Here is a 20,901-nt window from a genome sequence, read left to right as displayed (position 1 = left end):
TATTAAACATAGAACATAGACACACTGCATCAAATATTTTACTTCATGTCCGCAACTGCCTCCAAGTTGCCTGTGATCTAATTTTTCCTGGTTAATATTTAGATGGGTGTATTTTGTTGTTGAGTCCAATTACTCATTTGGTGTTGTATCCTTGAAACCATAAGTACAGGAAAACAGCTTCACATCCTCGCCTTCACAATGATCTTTCAGCACTGTTTGACAAAATGACCATTGCAAGTCTGGCTACTCTATTACGACTGATTAATTTGATAACTGGCTTTTTACTAGCTAGGTGTGAAATGCTGCAGCAATAGCCTTTTGAGCTGTTTGCTGGGTAATTCATGTAGTTACTTGGTAATCACTTTTGCAACCTGGTATGAAGTCTATGGAAAAAGATTTGAGTGATGTGGTTCTTTTCCACCAAAATGTGGTTTGTCACCAAAAACTCTTGCAAATTTCTACGGTGGAGAGCATTCTGACTGGTTGCGTCACCGCCTGGTACGGAGGCTCCAATGCGCAGGATTGAAAGAGGCTGCAGAGGGTTGTAGACTCAGCCAGCTCCATCACCGGCACAACCCTCCCCGCCATCGAGGGCATCTTCAACAGGTGGTGCCTCAAGAAGGCAGCATCCATCATTAAGGACCCTCACCATCCGGGACGTGCCCTCTTCACATTACTACCATCAAGGAGGTGGTGCAAGAGCCTGAAGACCCACACCCAACGTTTCAGGAACAGCTTCTTCCCCTCCGCCATCAGATTTCTGAACGGTACCTCATTATTCCTCTTTTGCACTATTGATTTATTTTTGTAACTTTTGGTAATCTTTATTTCTTTGTCTTGCACTGTACTGCTGCTGCAAAACAACAAATTCCACGACATATGTCAGTGATAATAAACCTGATTCTGATTTTCCTCAGTGCCGCACACCTGAACTGTTGCGGAGTTGTATAGCACAGAAATGAACCATTTGGTCCAATTTGTCCATGCGACCGTGGTGCCTATTTATACTAATCCCATTTGACCACATTAGGCCCATATCCCTCTCCTCCCTTCCTAACCAAGTACCTGACCAAATGCCTTTCAAATGTTGTAATTCTATCTGCCTCTACCACACCCTCTGGTAGTTTGTTCCAGATAACCACCACACTGTGGAAAAACTTCCCCCTCAGATCGCCTTTAAATTTTTCCCCCACCTTAAACCTGTGCCCGGTAGTTTTCGACTCCCCTACCTTACTAAAAAGACTGTCTATGCTCCTCATCATTTTATATACCTCTATAAGATGACCCCTCAGCCTCCTGCATGCTTATTGTTTGGAGTGGGGTGTGTCTGCAACCACTCTTGGGCGGAATGGCATCTATTGTAAATCATCCTTGCACCGATGACACTATTTCCTTGATGGTCATACACTGGATGGTGTCATTCTCTGGTCGATGAGCCACAAGGTGACTGCTTAGCATTGTGCCAAGCAGCATCTGCAGTTGGTCAGTCCCATTATTAATACTGCTGCCTCGGCACCCACACTCTGGTGTCCGGCCACCACTCTGCAGCCTCCAGCCGGACTCTGCTGGGGATCATAATCACCCGAAATTTCTCTTCCACCAATCCCCCAGACTCACCGAATTCCCCTTTGTAATGCTGTGGCCCTGACATTTGACGCAGCACTCAAGAAAAAAACGGCCATTGGTGTGCTGTGCAATTATAGCTTAGCAGCACTTTATGGGTGCCAAAATATTTCTAGGTCACGCAGTATCATATATACTCCGGTTCCAAACTCTTCTTAAAACTTGAAATAAAATGATACAGCTAAAGGGAAACTATTCATCCCATCTGGCTTGCGCTATATCTTTTAAAAGAACGTCAATTTGCCCACTCACCATGGGTTAACATTTTCCTATTGAATTATTTATCCAATTCTATCAAGCAAGTTACAAACCAAATCTGGTTCCCCCACCATTTAACAGCACTGTATTCAAGAACACACAACTCACGGCATTGATATCAAAAAGAAGTCACTTTTGTCTTTGCAACTGGAAAGAGTTGATCCTTAATTACTCTCTTCAAAATTTTGAATCTCCCCCTAATCTTCTCTGTATAATAACAAAAGCTACAAACAAAATTGTCTCCTCTCTTCTAAAGGAAGTCATAATATCTCCATTATACTGATGTGCATGGCAGAAAGTATATATTGCCCATCAACTCTCCGTTTCACTTCAAACATCTAATATTATGTGATGTGTCATAATTAAGGAACATTTGAACAAAGGAAGTCGTTTGGAATATAAAAAAGTCCTCCCACGAAAATCAGAAGTAGAGTGAATGTGATGGTTGTCTTCAGACTTTGCATAAAGTTAATGACCTGATACTCACATCCAAGTATTAAATTAATTCCGACTGCTTCCACCCCCACCAAAAGTGCTTGAAATGTGAAAAAAACTACAGATACTGGAAACCTGAGAGAGAAAAACAGAAAACGCCAGAGATACTAAATATTTCAGGCTGTGTGGTGCAAGAAACAGAGACAACATTTCAGCACATCAGGAAATGGGAAAGTGAACAAGCAAGTGTATTTTTACATTGCAGGGAGGAGGAGAGAACAAAGGGACTGCTTGCTTCCCCAGTGTTTACTTGGGTTCAAATAGACTTAACAGCCTTTACAGGATACATATTCAGTTTAGAAACAGAATAACTTTGTGCGTCAGTATTATTTAGTGTAAATGTTCTTTTCCGAAAACATACTTCTTAAATGTGAGAGCACCTCCCTCCACCACCCCCTCAGGCAGTGTGTTCCAGGATCTAACATCCTCAACACCCTCTGGGTGAAATAATTATGCCTTAGATCCCCTTCAAATCTCTTACCCCTTACCCTAAACTAATGCCCACTAGTTTCAGATCTCTCTGCTTTGGGGAATGGTTTCCTACTATCAACCTTATCTATGCCCCTCGTAATTTTGTATACCAGTGTCAGGTCCCCCTCAGCCTCTTCCATTCCGATCTCTTCTCAGAACTGAAATGCTCCATTCCAAGCAATATACCTGTGAATCTCCTCTGCATCTTCTCCCGTGAAATCATGCCCTTTCTATCGTGTGGCGATCAGAACTGCATGCAGTCCTCTTATCTGTGGCCTAATTGATATTTTACATAGTTGTGCCATAGCCTCCTTGCTCTTATATTCTATGTTCTGGCTACTGAAGGCAAGTCATAGAGTCGTACAGTACAGAATGGGGCCCTTCGTCCACACCATGTCTGTAATGACCTCTTAGCCTATCTACATGAATCCCATATGCCCACATGTCTATGCCTTGCTTATTTAAGTGTTTGTCTAAATGACTCTTAAATATAGTAATTGCATCTGATTCCGCCACCTTCTCTGGCAGCGCGTTCCAGATATCAACCACTCTCTGTGTAAGAGAGTTGTCCCTCAGATCCCCTTCCTCTTAGCTTAAACTTATGTCCCTAGTATGATAAAATGGACTCTTAACCTCACAATTTACCTCGTTATGGCCTTGCACCTTATTGTCTGCCTGTACTGCACTTTCTCTGTAACTGTAACACTTTATTCTGCATTCTGTTATTGCTTTTCCCTTGTGCTACCTCGATGTACTGATGTGATGAAAACATTTGAATGGATGGCACACAAAACAAAGTCTTTCACTGTACCTCGGTACATGTGACAATAATAAACCAACACCTCAACCATGGGAAATAGATTTTGACTATCCACTCCATCAATACTTCTCATAATCTTATATTCTTCTATCAGCCTCAGCCTTCCTCACCTCTTTATCTACCTGTACTGCCACCTTTAGGGATCCTTGGGCATGAGCACTGATGTCCCTGAGGCCCTACCATTGACTGTGTATGTCCAACCTTTATTAGTCTACCCAAAGCGCATCACCTCAAATTTATTGGGATTAACTTCCATCTGTCGTTGCTCTGTACACCTTACCAACCCATCAGTATCATCCTGTACCCTATGGCGACACTTCTCACTGTCAACAACACTACTGATTTTCAGATCACCTGTAAATTTACTAGACAGACATCCTTTCTAGGTGAACAGATCTCACAGTCCAGACATTCACACTTACAGATGAAAACAATCCATACTTAAAAACAGACAGGAAGGAAGCCTACATTTTCCAATCTGCAAAGCTTCCTCACTCAGCAACAGTTAACTCTGAGCGGCCTTTGGCAGTGACTGAACAAGTTGTCTTTGTGAACTTCGAGGCACATAGTGCTGTACTAACAGTGGAATGATACATCGTAAGGCAATGGAGTGATCACAGGCTAACTATATCTGACAGCAATACGAATCAAGGCTTAAAACAAGTGGCTCTTCTGTCATCTTTGTTTGAGTGCCAGCTGCAGAGACTGAGCTTGGAGGCTTTAGTGTCAGACACTCAAGACAAATTGGGAACTAAACATAGGAATCTGGGATTGAGACATTTTAAAGCAAGAAAAGTCAGGGGAAAGTTGTATGAATGCAGGGCAAAGACTGCTTGCTTGGCACAAGTTAAAACTCAAGGTCCAGAAGTCATCTGTGTTGGGAAAGTCGAGTTAAACCAGTAGTGTGTAGTGAGGTGGGCTGGAGGGATATTTTGTGTGCTGCAAAGTTCTATGGCAAGTGAGGGCCATGTTGTCGATGACAACAGAACAGGTTTGGCTAGCCTTACATGCACTGGAGATGTTCCTCTGCTGGGGAGGAAGCAGCCTCGGTGGGGGTTGGATCTGAGCTTCAGTTAGTGGTGTGGGGATGGGGTGGGCAAGAGTGGGACCTCAAGGGTTGGAGCCAGATAGGAGAGTGTAGCCTTCTGCCATGTAGGGAGACAGGACTGGGGAGAGGTGAAGGTCATAATCCATTGTGGTGGGCAGACTGCGATGATGATCAGCTTGTGGTGGTCGATGATCTTTCATGACAACCTCAGAGACTGAATTATGTGAAGGATCATTGACCTGAAACGTTAACTATTTGTCACTCCACAGATGCTGCCTGACCTGCTGAGTATTTCCTGTTTTTGATGGTTAGTGGTGGTGGTGGTGGTGGGAGTTGGGGTGGGGGGGGGTCACAAGTCCAGTGGTAAAAGGCCTGAGGGAGGTCCACACTAAGAACACAACTTAAAGGGGATGTATCTGTAGGTGATTCCAAGCACCAGATTCCACAGTTTTAGAACTGCTCATGCAGGTCCCCTTTAAGGCATGTTGGAGTAGGCTTTGCATTCATTGCACAGGCCTGTGTCTGCATAAGTGGTCCACTGAGATGGTGCACAGTGATGCACAGCTGGGTTCCAAACATACAGTTGGACACCACTGTCAATATCCAGCACCTCTATGGATAAGCAAGCTGCATTGCCAGGAAACCCATGAACTATAAGTACCCTTCACAAAGTATGGAGTAAATACAGTGATTAGTTCCTTAATAAAATTCTATTCTTTGGCACACAAAAGTATTGTGCTACCTAATAGATTTTCTGGGGGCTTTTCTTCTTTCTTTCATCCTGACTTCCCACTGGGATATGATCCAATAGATGTCAACAGCTCTCTGGTAATAATGCAAGTTCCCCTTCGCCATGTGTGAATCCAGAAATGCCAAGAAGGAATTCACCTCTAACATCTGTCTCACAGGCAAGCTTGATGCTTGTCAGTTTAAGTGCACGCACAAAATTCTCGTGGCAGCAATGTGATGCAGATGTTAGAAATCTGAAACACAATCAGGGAAAGCTGGGAATACTCAGCAAGACAGGCAGCATCTGTGGAGAGAGAAACTGGGTTAACATTTCAGGTCGTCAGACAGCTGCATCTCTAGGTGATGATGCAAAGTCATCAACCTGAAACATTAACTCTGCTTCCCTCTCCATAGATGCCACCTGACCTGGTGAGGGTTTCCAGCATTTTTATTTCAAAAACCCCATGAAATTTGACAGGGCAGATACGCAGAGGGCATTTCCCTGGCTGGGGTGTCAAGAACCAGGGGTTTCGGAGTAGGGGATCGGGCATACAGGAAAAAGAGGAGGAGAAATTTCTTCACCCAGAGGGTTGTGAACCTCCAGAACTCTCCACCCAAGAAGGCTGTGGAGGCTCATTGCTGAGTATATTTAAGACAGAGATTTTTGTATAGTAAGGAACGTGGGGTTAGTTCAAGAAAGTGGCACTGAAGTTAAAGATCTGCAATGACCTTATTGACTGGTGGAGCGGGAACACAGGGCTGAATGGCTCAGTCCTGCTTCTATTTATGTTCTTGCATGTAAGATAAGATTTCTTCATTAGTCACATGTACATCAAAACACACAGTGAAATGCATCTTTTGTGTAGAGTGTTCTGGGGGCAGCCCGCAAGTGTCGCTACGCTTCCGGTGCCAACATAGCACGCCCACAACTTCCTAACCCGTACGTCTTTGGAATGTGGGAGGAAACCAGAGCACTCGGAGGAAACTCACGCAGACACGGGGAGAACGTACAAACTCCTTACAGTGGTGGGAATTGAACCCGGGTTGCTGGCGCTGTAAAGCATTACACTAACCGCTACACTACCGTATCTGTGTGTACACAGATACAGACACACACACACACACACTGCAATGCTTTCCAGTAAGGACCTCTGAATAGAAATCAGGGCTGGGAACTTGGGCTTATTTTCCAGGTCCTTCACAGAGCCCAGTTGCAGCTTTCTGTCTGCTACCTTGGTTGAGTCAGCGATGAGTACAAGTCAAATTGGACACCATTGACTTGATGCAAGCCCGCCCTAAAATCTACTGCTCTCCTTATCTGACCCTTGGAACTGCTCAAAGCCACAGTCAAGATCTATGGTTCTGCTGGTGGAAATCAAATCTCTTTCTGCATTTCACTGATCAAAGCATGAATTTATTCAATATGATGGCTGTGTCCTCAGATATATCTATCAGACCATGTAAAATTAATGGTAAGAGCGCCAAAGATTGGGGACAAAGGGAGGAAATGTCTCATGTAGCCCCTTGTCTCAACTAACAGACCATCACACAGCCATTAGCACTCGTCCCATTGTTAATGACCTGTCCTCCACCACCTCTGCAGCAGAGAAGTCCAAAGATTCACTGCCATCCGAAAGTAGAAATTTCTGCAAACTTCAGTTTTAAATGACTGGCCTCTCATAGATTTGTTTAAGAAATGTAGGGTTCAACCCACACTGGATTTAAAAACAACTTCTTCATCAAACCACAAGTGAAACACAAGAGAATAAAGTGCTCTTCTCCCTTTGTTCCATCACATGATATCCTGGAGGTGCCTCCTATGTGGACCCATGGAAGTTATCGGCTGGTTTACAGCACTGCGCAAGCTGCTTCTGGCCCCTCTTGCACCCGTTACTCAAGCAAGGACTCTGAAGCAAGTCAGGATAATGGTTAGCTTTGTGATCCCAATTTAGAGAAAATCATCGAATCAGAGTGTTATAGAGCGGGGAAACAGGCCCTTCAGCCCTCCAAGTCTGTACTGACCCTCAACCACCCATTTGCACTGATCCTACATTAATCCCATTTTATTCTTCCCACGTTTCCATCAACTGCCAGATTCTACCCCTCACCTACACACTAAGGACAATTTACAGCGGTCAATTAACCGACCAACCAGCATGTCTTTGGGATGTGGGAGAAAACTGGAGCATCTGGGGGAAACCTGCATGGTCACGGGGAGAACGTGCAAACTCCACACAGACAGCACCAGAGGTCAGGATCGAACCTGCATCTCTGGAGCTGTGAGGCAGCGGCTTTACCAGCTGCATCACAGTGCCACACTTTGCATGTTCTTTCGATAGGCAACGTGCTTGCAGAATTAAAATGTCTCACCAGCTTTCAGCATTGCTGCTAATTCTGTGACAGCAGCATCGGTTGCTCCTGAGTGAATCCGGAGAGCTCAGCCTCACCTCTCACACTGGAGAGGGCAGAATTCCAGTCCTCTCCCTCTGCCCTCACAAAGTCCTGCTCCTTGACCTGCTGAGTTTCTCCAGCATCATAAGTGTTTTTCGTCTAGATTCCAGCATCTGCAATCCTTTGTTTCCCCTGCTCCTTCTTGGCTGGCAGGTATTAACTGTCAGTCATGGGCCGCCACACCAAACATCAGGCCCAAATCTACGCATTCGCCTGTGGCTTTTACAAAAACTTCCCACGGAGCACTACAGCTTGAGGATTGCACATTGCCACTTTGGTACAAATAGTCACACGTCTACTTGTCAGAATAATGGGTTAAACTTTGTGCATTTGGTAACATGCAAATCAAACCTATCTTGTTTCCTTACCAGAAGGAGGCAATTCAAGCCATCAAGACCATGCCAGCTCTCAGCAGAGAATTCCAGCAGTCGTCTTCCCTTAGCCTCTCACGTGCTCAACCACACTCATTTGAATGCTTTGCTTCTCACCTACACTAAGGGGGGGATTTGTGGGCGGGAACAGGAACACCGGGAGGAAACCCACGCGGTCAGAAAGGGATCATGCAAACTCCACAAAGACAGTGGCAGTGGTCAGGATTGAACCCGGGTCCCCAGAATTGTGAGGCAGCGTACAAATGAAATCATACCTTATCTTTTTTTTCCAGGGAGAAGTCTGTGTTCATTTGATTATTGTAGGGTGCCATTTGATGTGTAATGCCTCTCAGCACCGCTGACTATACTTCAGATTTGATTTTGTCAAGGTAAGTCTGATCAGCTATTTCACTCTCAATTCTATTATGAATTTTGATCTGGGCAACTTGGGTTGGGAATCTGACTTCAGAAGGCATTATGCTGCTGAGACCAAAGATGTTTTGTAATCTGCATCTTCTACAAATGGGGTCAGATTCTGTAATACACAGTTGCTGATATGCACATCACAATTGAATTTCTATTTCACATCAATTTTATGGAATTGGAGAAAGGTGCAGGACAGAAACAGATCATTTATCCCATCGACTATAATTACCTCAACTAGAGACATTCTCCTACCCACTCACAAAATCCTTTACATCCTTCTCTCAAAAGAACAATTGAAGTTCTTCTGATTGAAGCTGTACACTCTCCTACAACAATCATAGAAGCAGAAACACCTTCATTTCATCCACCTACTTGGTGAAGGAACTGCTTCGTAAGCCCAGGTTTAATTTTCCTCTGCGATCAATTAACACTATGTCACACTGTTGCCACCTCGATCAACAGAACCAAAATAATGTATGAAGACCTCAAACGAATCCCTTCCCCCCTTAAACCGTCTCATCCCTAGGGCAGAAAATCTCTTAACTGCCTAGCCGTAACTGGATCTGATCACTGGAAGATTTGAGTCAAAACTAAACCATATCTTATTCAGTATTTTTCATATGATATAGATCCCTTTTCAATAATCTTTGAACTTAGAGGAGTGGAGTTGACGACATAATAACGCTCTTTGTTCATCGAGAAACGTCAGTCCAGTTTTATTTCTTCTGAAATTTTTTTCAAGTTTGTTTCGTTTTATTAGCTACAATTTTTTTTTCAATTTGGGCTTTTTTTAATATAATAAATCTTTTTCTTTCTCCTTTTGATTTTTTTTTGTAATATATTCGTTTACCAAGAAACCGCGGGGTCCAGAATATACTTCTTATTCTTTATGACTATATATGTCATGATTGTCCTCCTGATCTCTTTGTATTACGTGTATAATTACCGATGTTATATGTATTAATCTGTATTAATTTGAAAATTAATAAAAAGATAGAAAAAAAACTAAACCATATCAAGCAGGTTACACTGAACCAAATTAAACTACACTGTTAATGTTTGATGAATCAGTACTGTATTTCCAGAACCTCACTTCCTTGGATGTCGTATTCACGACTCCTGAATCCCCTCGCCCTTCAGTTTTCCAAATAATTTTTCCCCAGAGCCAGGGGCTCCTTCCAATGAGGGGAATGGCCACTGCTCTGTGAACATTCACCCCCACCCCCCGCCCGCCACTCCTCGCCCCTTCTCACTTCCTTCCTGCCCCACTCTTACTCCTCCCTCTCATCCCCTCCATGCGTCATTCCCGCCCCGCCCAATCCCGTCCTATTCCTACTCCATTGCCGTCCCCTTGCCACCCACTCCTCCCTCCCTCCTGACCCATTCATAACTCCTTCCTGCCCTTTTCCCATCACCCCTCTCCTACCCCCTTCCACGTCCCACTCCCGTCCCTTCCCATGCTCACTCCCGTCCCCATCCCCTCCCCAACCCACACCCATCCTGCTCATTCTTATCCTCTTCCTGCTCCCTCCCACTCCACTCCCATCCCCTCCTGGACCCACCATTAATCCCTCTCCACCCCACTTTTATCCTCTTCCTGCCCCCCCTCACTCCTCCCTTGCCCAATCCGATACTTCCCCTTCCACATCCCACTCCCATCCTCTTGCCGCCTCACTCTAGTTTACGTCAGCCCCCCTATCAGCTTCCCCAATCCCTGACCATTCCCCAGCACCACTCTCCTGGCCTCCCTCCCTAATCCCCTAGGATCAGAGACAGTCAATCTATACACCAATATGCCTGCTGTCCTGAACTCCCATTACTCTTTGGACCCTCAAGTCGAACTAGTTCAGGTCAAGCCTGAAAACACACGATCTTCTGGCCCTTTGTGATATATCTGAGATGACTCTAGCTGAAGTTAGGTCTGCTGACCTGAATTACAACACCAGCATGTGCCTGGGCTCACTGAGTCAAGCTTGCGATAGTTCCCAGCCACCTACTGGTGCCTCCAGGGGCCAGTTAGATTTTCATATTGGAATGAAAATTCAGAAACCTTGGTTCACTAACACTGGACCATAGAGAAACTTTATAAGCTTGGCTTCACCTCAGACTGTGTAAAGTCAAGCAGGAATGGAGACAGAGAAACAATGGTCTGCAGATGCTGGAATCTAGATGAAAAACACCATGATACTGGAGGAACTCAGCAGGCCGGGCAGCATCCGTGGAGAAAAGCAGGCGGTCAATGTTCTGCGTCAGGATCCTTCTTCAAGACTGAAGATAGGAAAAGGGGAAGCCCAATATATAGGAGGGAAAAGCAGAGCAGTGATAGGTGGACAAAAGAGGGGAGGTGGGGTGGTCACAGGGTGGTGATAGGTAGATGCAGGTAAGAGATGGTGATAGGCAGGTGCGGGGAGGAGGAGGGGAGAGCAGAACAACTGGGGGATGGGTCAAAGGTAAGGAGGGAGAGGAAAAAAACGGTAGAAAAAAAAGAGGCTGGGAAAGGGAAGAAGAGGAGAAGCGTGGTGGTGGGGGGGGTGGTGTGGGAAGGGGGGGTGGGGATTACTTAACGTGGGAGAATTCAATGCTCATGCCGTTAGGCTGCAAGTTCCTCCAGTTTGCGCTTGGATTTCCCCTGGCAGTGGAGGAGGCCGAGGACTGACTTTTCTGTGATGGTGTGGGAGGGGGAGTTGAAGCGACTGGCAATGGGAGACAGTTGACTGGAGGTAGTTTCTTTTTGCATGGTAGGGGAATTAAGGGTTATGGGGAAAGTGTAGTTGCAGGAGCCATGGGGAAAAGGCAGGTCGGTGAAGCTGAGTCCACGGCCAGATCAGCCATGATCTTATTGAATGGCGGAGCAGGCTCGACGGGCCAGATGGCCTCCTCCTGCTCCTATTTCTTATGTTCACATCTGAATGCAGGAGTAGGGTCGTTATGCTTCAGTTGTACAGGATATTGGTGAGACCACATCTGGAGTTAATTTAAGTATTTTTCTCCTTATTTAAAGAGAGACATTACGCTTTGGAAACATTTCAGACAAATAACAGGAATAGGCAGGTTGCCTTATGAGCAAAGATTGGACGGACTTTGCTTGTATCCACTGCAGCTTAGAAGAGTAAGAGGAGATTTGATTGAAAAATGTAATACCCTGTGGGATCTCGACAGGGTGGATTCAAAGAGGATGTTTCCTCTTGTGGGGGAATCTAGAACTAGGGGTCACCATTTAAAAATAAGGGACGGCCCATTTAAAGGAAAGATGAGGTTTTTTTTTGTCTTTCGGAGGGTGGTGAATCTTTGGAACACTTTTCCTCAAAGGACAGTAGGAGCTTTGAATATTTTGAAGGTAGAGGGAGAAAAGTTCTTGTCAAGAAAGGTGGGATGGTGGAGGGGCACCACGGTTGGGTGGAAATAGAGAGCTGAGGTTACAATTAGATCATTCATGATTGTATGAAGCGGGATGCTGACTCAAGAGGCCAAATGGCGTTCTCCTGCTTCTAATTTGATTGTGCATGTCAACGTATATACTTAGGTTCCAATATGCCAGTACTGGTCATACGTTGATACAGACCCTAAAGTGCTTTGCGTCCTTTTGAAACTGGAAATGTCAGAGACATTTGGAATCTGTTTCCCATCTGAAAAATATTGTGCCATATTTGAAAGAGCATTCAGTTCAGTAAACAAGCAGCACCAACTGAGAGGCTGTGATTCAAGTTCCTTAAAACCATTGAATACATGCAAATATTTTAGCCTGAACAGATTACTCCAGAGAAGCATAACCAAGACTGCATCTGGTAACTTCACTGAGGGACGAGTCACATTAAAAAAAGATGGAATGCACAGTAAATTATCTTATGACTGTAAAATGATTCCCAATACTAATGTAGAAATGTGGGCTAGTCCAAAAAGATGAAAGATGCTGGAAATGATCATAATGATTGTTCGGGATTGTTTTCATTATTCTATTTGAGGAAGCACGTTACTGCTTATTATGACGGTGACAAGTCATCACTTATTGCCGTTAGGTATGCCTGCAGTACCCGATTGGTGGAAAAAGCACCTCACATAACGCAGCAAACAGTCCGTGTGTTCACTTGACGTTATCTGGTGATTACAGAGCTCCAGTGCTGACTGCCCAGAGAAGACTCACTCACATTTGTTTTGGCTGTGCTGATCTGTTTGCTGGAGGATTCTCATAATGGCCATCTGGGCGGTTGTGTGCTCCTGGGGATTGGGAGGGGGGAGGTGAGCAATCAGAGACGCAAGCAGCAGTTGGTGCTGAGTCATGTCCAGATCAGGGTACTGGTTTCAGATTGAACGATGGGACGGACTGCGGTGATCTGACAAATTGTATTGTCAACTCCTGAGTGAACTGCCTGAATCTTCATTCCTTCAAAATCAGTGAAGGAGTTAATCATTCCTTCCCCGATACCAGATATGTTTTGGCTAAATAAGTGCAGTGCATGGCAGTAAGGAAGCTGGTATTTGGGAAGGGAATTAGCAATGCCTTGGTCATGGACATGGGAGAGCATATGAATGGATAACTCCAGAGCAATGACTGTTCCTTGCTCCTCAGGGATGGTTCCGGCCAAGACCTCCAGTGGATGAAGCACGGACAATGAGAAAAGCTTCGGCTCCCGACTGGAAATACACAGTGAATTCAAACAGACAGACCCCATAAATAAAAGCAGAAAACACTCAGCAGGTCAGGCAGCATCTGTGGAGAGAGCAGCAGTTCATATTTCAGGCTGAAGAACAATGTTTAATCTGAAGCACTTCTGTTAAAGGGTCTTTGACCTGAAACGTTAACTGTTTCTCTCTCCACAGATGCCGACTGACCTGCTGGTTTTATTTCAGACCTCCAGCATCTGAAGTTTTAATGATTTTCATTTTTAGATGGACCCGGTTTTCACAACTTGAGCCTAAAAGTGCTCTGCACTCTGCGCATTATTGTGACTAATAACACAGCTGCAAGCTTTGCCCCAGTGAATTTTTTTTTAGCAACACCTTAAGCTCCCTTAGTCTTTCCTTCACCCTGAAATACTCAGTCTCACCAAAGTGCCATTTGGTATCACCACCAACAAAATTTAAATCACATCACTACTTCCTTCACTCTCTGTGATTATTTTGTCCATTGGGTCTTGACCCTTTATCTTCCTCCATTGGACAATAACTTACACACAATGCAATGCCTGATCACACACATATACAAACCTGGCAAGCAATGAGCTCCCAAATAAGCTTGCTGGAACGGCAAACCACCGAAACAATCGAGGATACGCAATGCGTAATGCATGTGGTCACTCAGAGATAATACATCCGTGCATTATGCCATTAGCAACACTGAGAGACATTTATTCAATCCACCGTCATATCAATCACACAGAACTTCTCAGTGAGTGGCTGCTTGGGGTTACTTTCTACACTGTTGAATAGGTCTATTATTTACTCCTTGGAAAGATCAGTGATTACTCGGTGGATACGTATTTTACCAGAGCCAGCTATCCAGGGTCAAAAGTCCCTGGTTTTGTTTCTTCAAGTGCTGTGGTAGACTAGTGCCTCTGATGGACAACTCCTGTGTTTCTCCTGAGTCCTAAGCAACTCCTTTGTTCTCAGAATGTACAGCATTTGGATGGTCACAAATTAATATGCTGGAATCTCTCTATGGGCCAGGAGAGCAAAGAAATAAAAGGGGGCTACGACATCAGCTGGAGATTCTGGTTATGAACAAGATCACTAGCAGAAGTGATTTCACATATTTTTCTTTAAAATTCTGCAAACAAGGAATGATTTCAATATGGTGGCTTTCAACAACATCTTTGAACTCTCAGTTCACATGAAGATTTGGTTCTGCAATCACCCCATCACCAGAATACAATGGTAGCAACTAATGTTGAAGCCACAGCACACACATTTCATGTGTTTATGCTTTAAGCCCAACTCTAATTCAGCGATTACACTTAACACAGGAGGAATTGTAGGGAATTGTAGTTCAAAGCAGGACAAACAGCGTGAGGTGATTGCGAAGCAAGAATCTAATGCTAAGCCATTAAAAATCACGTTCAATCGCCATTAATTCCAGTCAACAGAATGCAACCCAATCGTACAAGACTGGAAACTTTCACGTGAATAAGCCTTCTGTAACCCCCTCCTTCCACGAAGCTTTGTGTTGCTACTTACCCAATGGCTGCCCAGCCACTATCCTGTTGTGCTCCCCTGCCACTGCTGCTCTGGCATTCCGTTCAAACACGTACTGCACAAACGCGTATCCTTTGTGTACAGAGCACCCCACTATCTTGCCGTACTTCCCAAAGATGGCCTCCACATCTGCCTTCTTCACAATGGCTGTATTTAGGTTACCAATGAAGACTCTGGAGTTGATGGACTTGGGGTCATTTTTATTGGTCACATTACTGGTCATTGACTTACTTGTCATTTTCCTTTAGAAGGAACCTGCAAAAGTATAAACGAATGTTTACCTTTTCAGTAGAGAGTGACGTGAGCAGCCAGTAGCAAAGCTTCATTATATTTTTTTTGTGACTACGGACACGCGTTCATTCAGCTGAGGAATGGGGTGGCGGAGAAAGGGGTATTTTTCCTTATAATTCCAGGGACATTGTTCATTTGCCTTCATCAAACAGCACAGTGGCACTGACCACAGCGCTGCTGTTTAGCTGTACATTCCGTACCAAAACTCAAGCTGGAGATTGTCACAGCTCCTGGTCAGGGGTGGCAGTGGGCAGAGAGAGAAATGGTCAGCTTAGTTCAGCCTGCACTCACCTATCCGCTGGAGGAATTGGTGGAGTTTGGGAGCAGTCCATTAACTCTCCATAAGATTGAGGTCATGGTGGAGGTAAACTCACTAACCCTTGTAAATTACCAATGACAATCACATCTTTCTGTGACACAAATGTTTGTTGTTTACTTGAGCAGCAAACAGCTAAAATTTTCCTAAGCTAGTTTGGAAGAAGTGTACTCCAGAGAGCTGAGATTTTGGTCAACTGAAACACAGAGTTGATCACTGTTATAACAGCCCAGTCTCAGCCCCAGATTTCACCTTTGGCAATGATCACTGGCACTCTCGGCCAAATGGACGTGTCTGGAAATGTCACCCTGTGTTTCTGCAGTCTGATGTGCTGCCACTGTCAGCTCCATTTGCTAAGGATTGTGTCAGTAGTGAGGGAGATGGACCCCAGCACTGATCTCAGTAGCAATTAAAACAGAAAATGCCTAGAACACTCAGCAGGTCGGGCAGCATCAGTGGAGAGAGAAACAGAGGTAACGTTTCAGGTCGATAATCTGTCATCAGTTCAAACACTGAAACATTAACTCTGTTTCACTCTCCACAGGTGCTGCCTGACCAGCTGAATATTTCCACAGCTCTCTGCTTTTATTTCAGATTTTATTTCGACAGGCACATTAACAGGCAGAGAACAGAAGGATACAGACCACGTGCAGGCAGATGGGATTAGTTTAATTTGGCATCATGGTCGGCACAGACATGGTGGGCTGAAGGGTCTTTACCTGTACTGTACTGTTCTATTTTCTATGTTCTTTTTCCAACATCTGCAGGTTTGTTTTGCCTTTCGTTAACATGATATTTCATGAACATAATTTTTCTAAAGGGGTGAAACAAGGTAACTAAGCGACAGAGGAATCCCAACAGGAGGACCACTGTCTCCCTGTTATTTTAGGATTTGGGCTAGTTTGATAGAATGCACTTTCTTTTTAATTCCAACCATCTGCATTACTTCCATCCTCAACTGCAAGGTGAAAAGAAAAATTGATTGTTGTACTTCATTGCACAAAAACAAGAGAAGTCATCGGAAAAATTGTGAGGCGTGGTTTAGCACTCCACAGCAAATACCACTGAATTAGCAGACAGTCAGCAACCTCGTCCTGGAATTAAAGGTCACCACATTGTCAACTTTATTTACCTCGAACACGACAGTATTTTGACAGCATTGTTAAGTGCAGTTTGGTTCTTGTCTGTCCATTGAACATACTCCCTTGTCTCATTAGTGTTAATCACAAGTGTAATTTTACCTGCTTTGCTTTTATCCCTTGGTACCCTCTCCCTTATGCATCTGTCTTTCTATGAAACATGTTGTTTTATTTCACAGCTTAGCCTTTCTGATGGAAAGGTCATATCAATTGGCCAGCATTTGGATGAAGGTCCATCATTTGAACCTGCTTTCAATTGGCTTCAATTCAACTCTGAGATTATATTCCCATACTTCGCATTTCCCTTTTAGGAGGAGAGGTCAGTATCTATCCACTCTGTTCATTACTTACATCCTCCTTTAACCTCTCTGGCTCAGTTTATCATTCCAGATGTAATCCTGGTGAATTATTCATAGGTTCAGAGTTATACAGCATGGAAAATGGCCTTCATCCCAACTCATCCATGCTGACCAAGGTGCCTTCCTGAACTTGTCCCATCTGCCTGCATTTGGCCCCTATCCCCCTAAACCTTTCCTATTCATGTGCCTGTCCTAAATGTCCTTTCAACGCAGTTGTATCTGCTTCTACCACTTCCTTTGGCAGATTATTCCATGTACCCTCCACCCTCTGTGTGAAAAACTTGCCCCTTAGGTCCCCTTCAAATCTTTCCCCTTTCACTTTAAACCTATGCCCTCTAGTTTTGTACTTCCCTACCCTGGGACTGTGACCATCCACTTTATCTATGCCCCTCATTACCTCTGTAAGGTCCTGCCTCAGCCTCCTACACTCCATTCTCTAAGGTTCATGCAAGTTGGAACACAAAAAACCAAATAAGGTCTCACCAGCCCTCTAGACAACTATTTTATTCTTCCAAATCTCTTGTGAGGATCACATGAGCTTCACTAAGTGATTCCTTGCACCTGAGAGCTCACTTTTAATAACTTACATGCCTGGCACCTGGCTCCTTCCCCAATATTCCAAGCACGACAGCCTGCATTTAAATAGCTTCATGTTGCAGACATCGTAAGTGCATTACCAGGTAAGGTTCGGCACCGAGTGGCATCAGGAGGCATTAGGATAGATGATCAAAAACTTTGACCAAGGTTTTAGAGACTGCCTCAAAGTAGGTAGGGAGGTGGGGAAGTTTGCCAGCAATTCCAGAGCTTGGAACCCAGGTAGCTGAAGGCGTGATCACCAAGGGAGCCATCAACATAGCAAAACCTTCCAGGAAGGAAATCAAACATTCATAAGGCGACAGAATTTGGATGCAGGAGGTGACAGAGATAAGGGTGGTGGGTCAAGAATAGAGAAGGAGATGGATACAAAGACTAGAACTTCAAAACTAAAACATTGCTGAACCAGGAGAAATGTAATTGGACTTGGGTGCAAGTCAGGACATGGGCAGCTGAGCTTTGGATGAGCTGGGGTTTACAGAGGGTGGAAGATGGGACGCCACCGTCCAGGGGGGCAGTGGTCCAGGTCGATCTTGAGGTAGCAAAAGTACACACAAGGATTTCAACAGGTCACAGTCTGGGAGGTTTATATTGTTACAGAAGTGGAAGTTACAAGGGCAAGAATCTTTGCAAAGGCAACCCTCTTGTGCTTATGTTTCTTACTGACAATAAGGTTGACATTATGTTAGTTCAATCCAGTTCTATCTCAGCTTATCGCTCATTTAATGTTCTTCTCCTTGTGATATTTCTTTCCTGTGTGATTCCTGCAGTGCCCTTTGTTTAAGTGCTGTTTCTACCTGGGCACATTCCTCCGATGGGAAACCAGCAACTGGATAATCGGCCAGGATCCGTGTGTCTTTCCAGCCAATGTTGGCCGGCTCTGGCCCTCGACTGGCCCTGACAAATGGCGAGGCCCCGTCCCAGCTTGCTGGTCATCAAATGTCCAGCAGCGATAGACACACCTGAGATGGGTTGTGGAGCCACTGGAAAAGGCGGTAGATGTTCGTTTTAAATATCTGGTTTAGTCATTTCCCCCGTGTGCAAGCTGAGTATTAAGGTCAGCACTGGATAATGAGAACAAAAAGTCTTTTGGTAATTTTAGCCAGGAGGTAATGCTGAAGAATTTTCCTACCATGATCACGCCCCAATCTCCACACATCTTCTTCTTTATGCATCCCGTTTTGAATAAACACGGGGTGGAGTTCTGCTTGAACCTAGTCAAATCATTGCACTCATCTGAGGTCATACCTATGGGCTTGATAACCCTGTTGGTGCACCAGAGACGGAGAAGGGAAGTTAACAATGGCAGGACTCACTTAAAGCAACCTTTCCCTCAATGTCAACAAAAGAGCTGGTCATTGACTTCAGGAAAGGGGGTGGTGTACATGCACCTGTCCACATCAACGGTGCTGAGGTCGAGAGAGTTGAGAGCTTCAAGTTCCTGGGAGTGAACATCACCAACAGCCTGTCCTGGTCAAATCACGTAGATGCCACAGCCAAGAAAGCTCACCAGCGTCTCTATTTCCTCAGGAGGTTAAAGAAATTCGGTTTGTCCCCTTTGACACTCACCAACTTTTATCAATGCACCATAGAAAGCATCCTATCTGGATGCATCACAGCTTGGTACGGCAACTGCTCTGCCCAGGACTGCAAGAAGCTGCAGAGAGTTGTGGACACAGCCCAGCGCATCATGGACACCAGCCTCTCCTCCTTGGACTCTGTCTTTACCTCTCGCTGTCTTGGTGAAGCAGCCAGCATAATCAAAGACCCCACCCACCCGGGACATTCTCTCTTCTCTCCTCTTCCGTCGGGTAGAAGATACAGGAGCCTGAGGGCACGTACCACCAGACTCAAGGACAGCTTCTATCCCAGTGTGATAAGACTATTGAATGGTTTCCTTATACAATAAGATGGACTATGACCTCACGATCTACCTTGTTGTGACCTTGCACCTTATTGCACTGCACTTTCTCTGCAGCTGTGACACTTTACTCTGTACTGTTATTGTTTTTACCTGTACTACATCAATACACGCTGTGCTAACCCAATGTAACTGCACTGTGCAATGAATTGACCTGTATGATCGGTATGTAAGACAAGTTTTTCACTGTACCTCGGTACAAGTGACAATAATAACCAATACCAACAGAATGTTTGTGATGTCTGCAGTTTCCTTTCTTTAAAAATTGAGCCAAGGAGATGTTCCCAATAACACTTAGAGCAGCTGTGGCTTCCAAATCCTAAATTACTAAATGGTCCTTGATCTGAAACATTGACTCTGTTTCTCACCCCCACCGATTCTGCTTGTCCTCCTGATTGCTCCCTGCAGATTTTGTTTCCGATTTCCAGCATTTGGCAGGACTTTTGATTTTCATTTGCGTTAGCTTGCTTCGGGCTGTGAGAAGCATCTTAAAAATGGCCGAGTTGTAGCTCTCTCGATGTCGCCTAATTAAGCAGACAAAGGCACTCGCTCATCTCCAGTTCCGCTGTCAGCTTGGAACTGCTGGGTGTGGTGGGCAGTGGGGTTTGGAATGGCATGACTCTGGGAAGTTAGAACTGGAAAACTGCGTCCAGTGGAGGGCTGAGTGTCCCCGCGTAGGAATTCCCAATACTGGGAAGTTAGTGCTGGAAAACCACATCCAATGGAGGGATGAGTTTGCCAACGCTGGCATTCCCACACAGGCATGCAGTGAAATGGAAGGCCAGCAATTTGGCTTTGCAGTGCACCCAAGCAGGAGTGATGACTGCCCGGGCAGGAAAGCTTGTAACTGCCAGGAGTGACAGCCGTAACTGGTGGCTCAGCTTTGGGGATTTGCTCCAGGAATCCGGTCTGTGTTACAGCAGATCCCCGGTACTCCTCAACAAAGAGCAGAGAAATTCCTTCCCAACATCACCTCAAGGATCATCATCAAAGCAGGTTCTTGTTCTGTTGTGTACAGGATCGAGCAGCATGCAAATTGGAACTTAAAACAGCAGTGACAGGTCAAATTGCTTGGGGTCTTCAAGGATGTGAAAGGTGTTAATTCTTTCTTGCTTTACCGTCAGGGAATTGCTGCCTAAAATACTAACAAAGCAATAAAGTCAATGCTCAGGTGAGCGAAACTGTCCGTAATAGTCAAACAGCAAGCTAATTTGTTCAACCGTGAGAGGAAAAGAAATTGCTAGCGGAGTGGTCCTTTATTGGCGATGAAAAACTCATGAACGAGATGTCTGCTGGCCACCCAGAATAAGATTCGCTGCATTCAATGTAATTCAGTGCATCAGTTTAACTGAGGTTTAACTTGCTGGAGGTTTAATGGGCATCAGACAGTGTGTCAAAGC

The 20,901-nt window shown here is 44.8% G+C and overlaps 1 protein-coding gene across 4 annotated transcripts in view; it reads right to left on the bottom strand.

Annotated features, from left to right (window-relative positions):
- Positions 1-20,901, bottom strand: part of LOC127577400 (RNA-binding Raly-like protein) — a 666,428-nt gene that overhangs the window by 600,834 nt on the left and 44,693 nt on the right. For 2 of the 4 annotated variants that reach the window (XM_052028579.1, XM_052028580.1), the window contains exon 1: positions 14,864-15,104. The exons of 1 other annotated variant lie outside the window; for it this stretch is intronic. In XM_052028579.1, the coding sequence (XP_051884539.1) occupies positions 14,864-15,104 (241 nt within the window). One more of the 4 variants, XM_052028582.1, reaches the window with a different exon arrangement.

The sequence above is a fragment of the Pristis pectinata genome, chromosome 13, assembly GCF_009764475.1.
Source record: "Pristis pectinata isolate sPriPec2 chromosome 13, sPriPec2.1.pri, whole genome shotgun sequence".
In the NCBI taxonomy this organism is placed as follows: Eukaryota; Metazoa; Chordata; class Chondrichthyes; order Rhinopristiformes; family Pristidae; genus Pristis; species Pristis pectinata.
The sequence above is the reverse complement of the archived record's forward strand: the minus strand, read 5'-3'. Positions and strand labels throughout refer to the sequence as shown.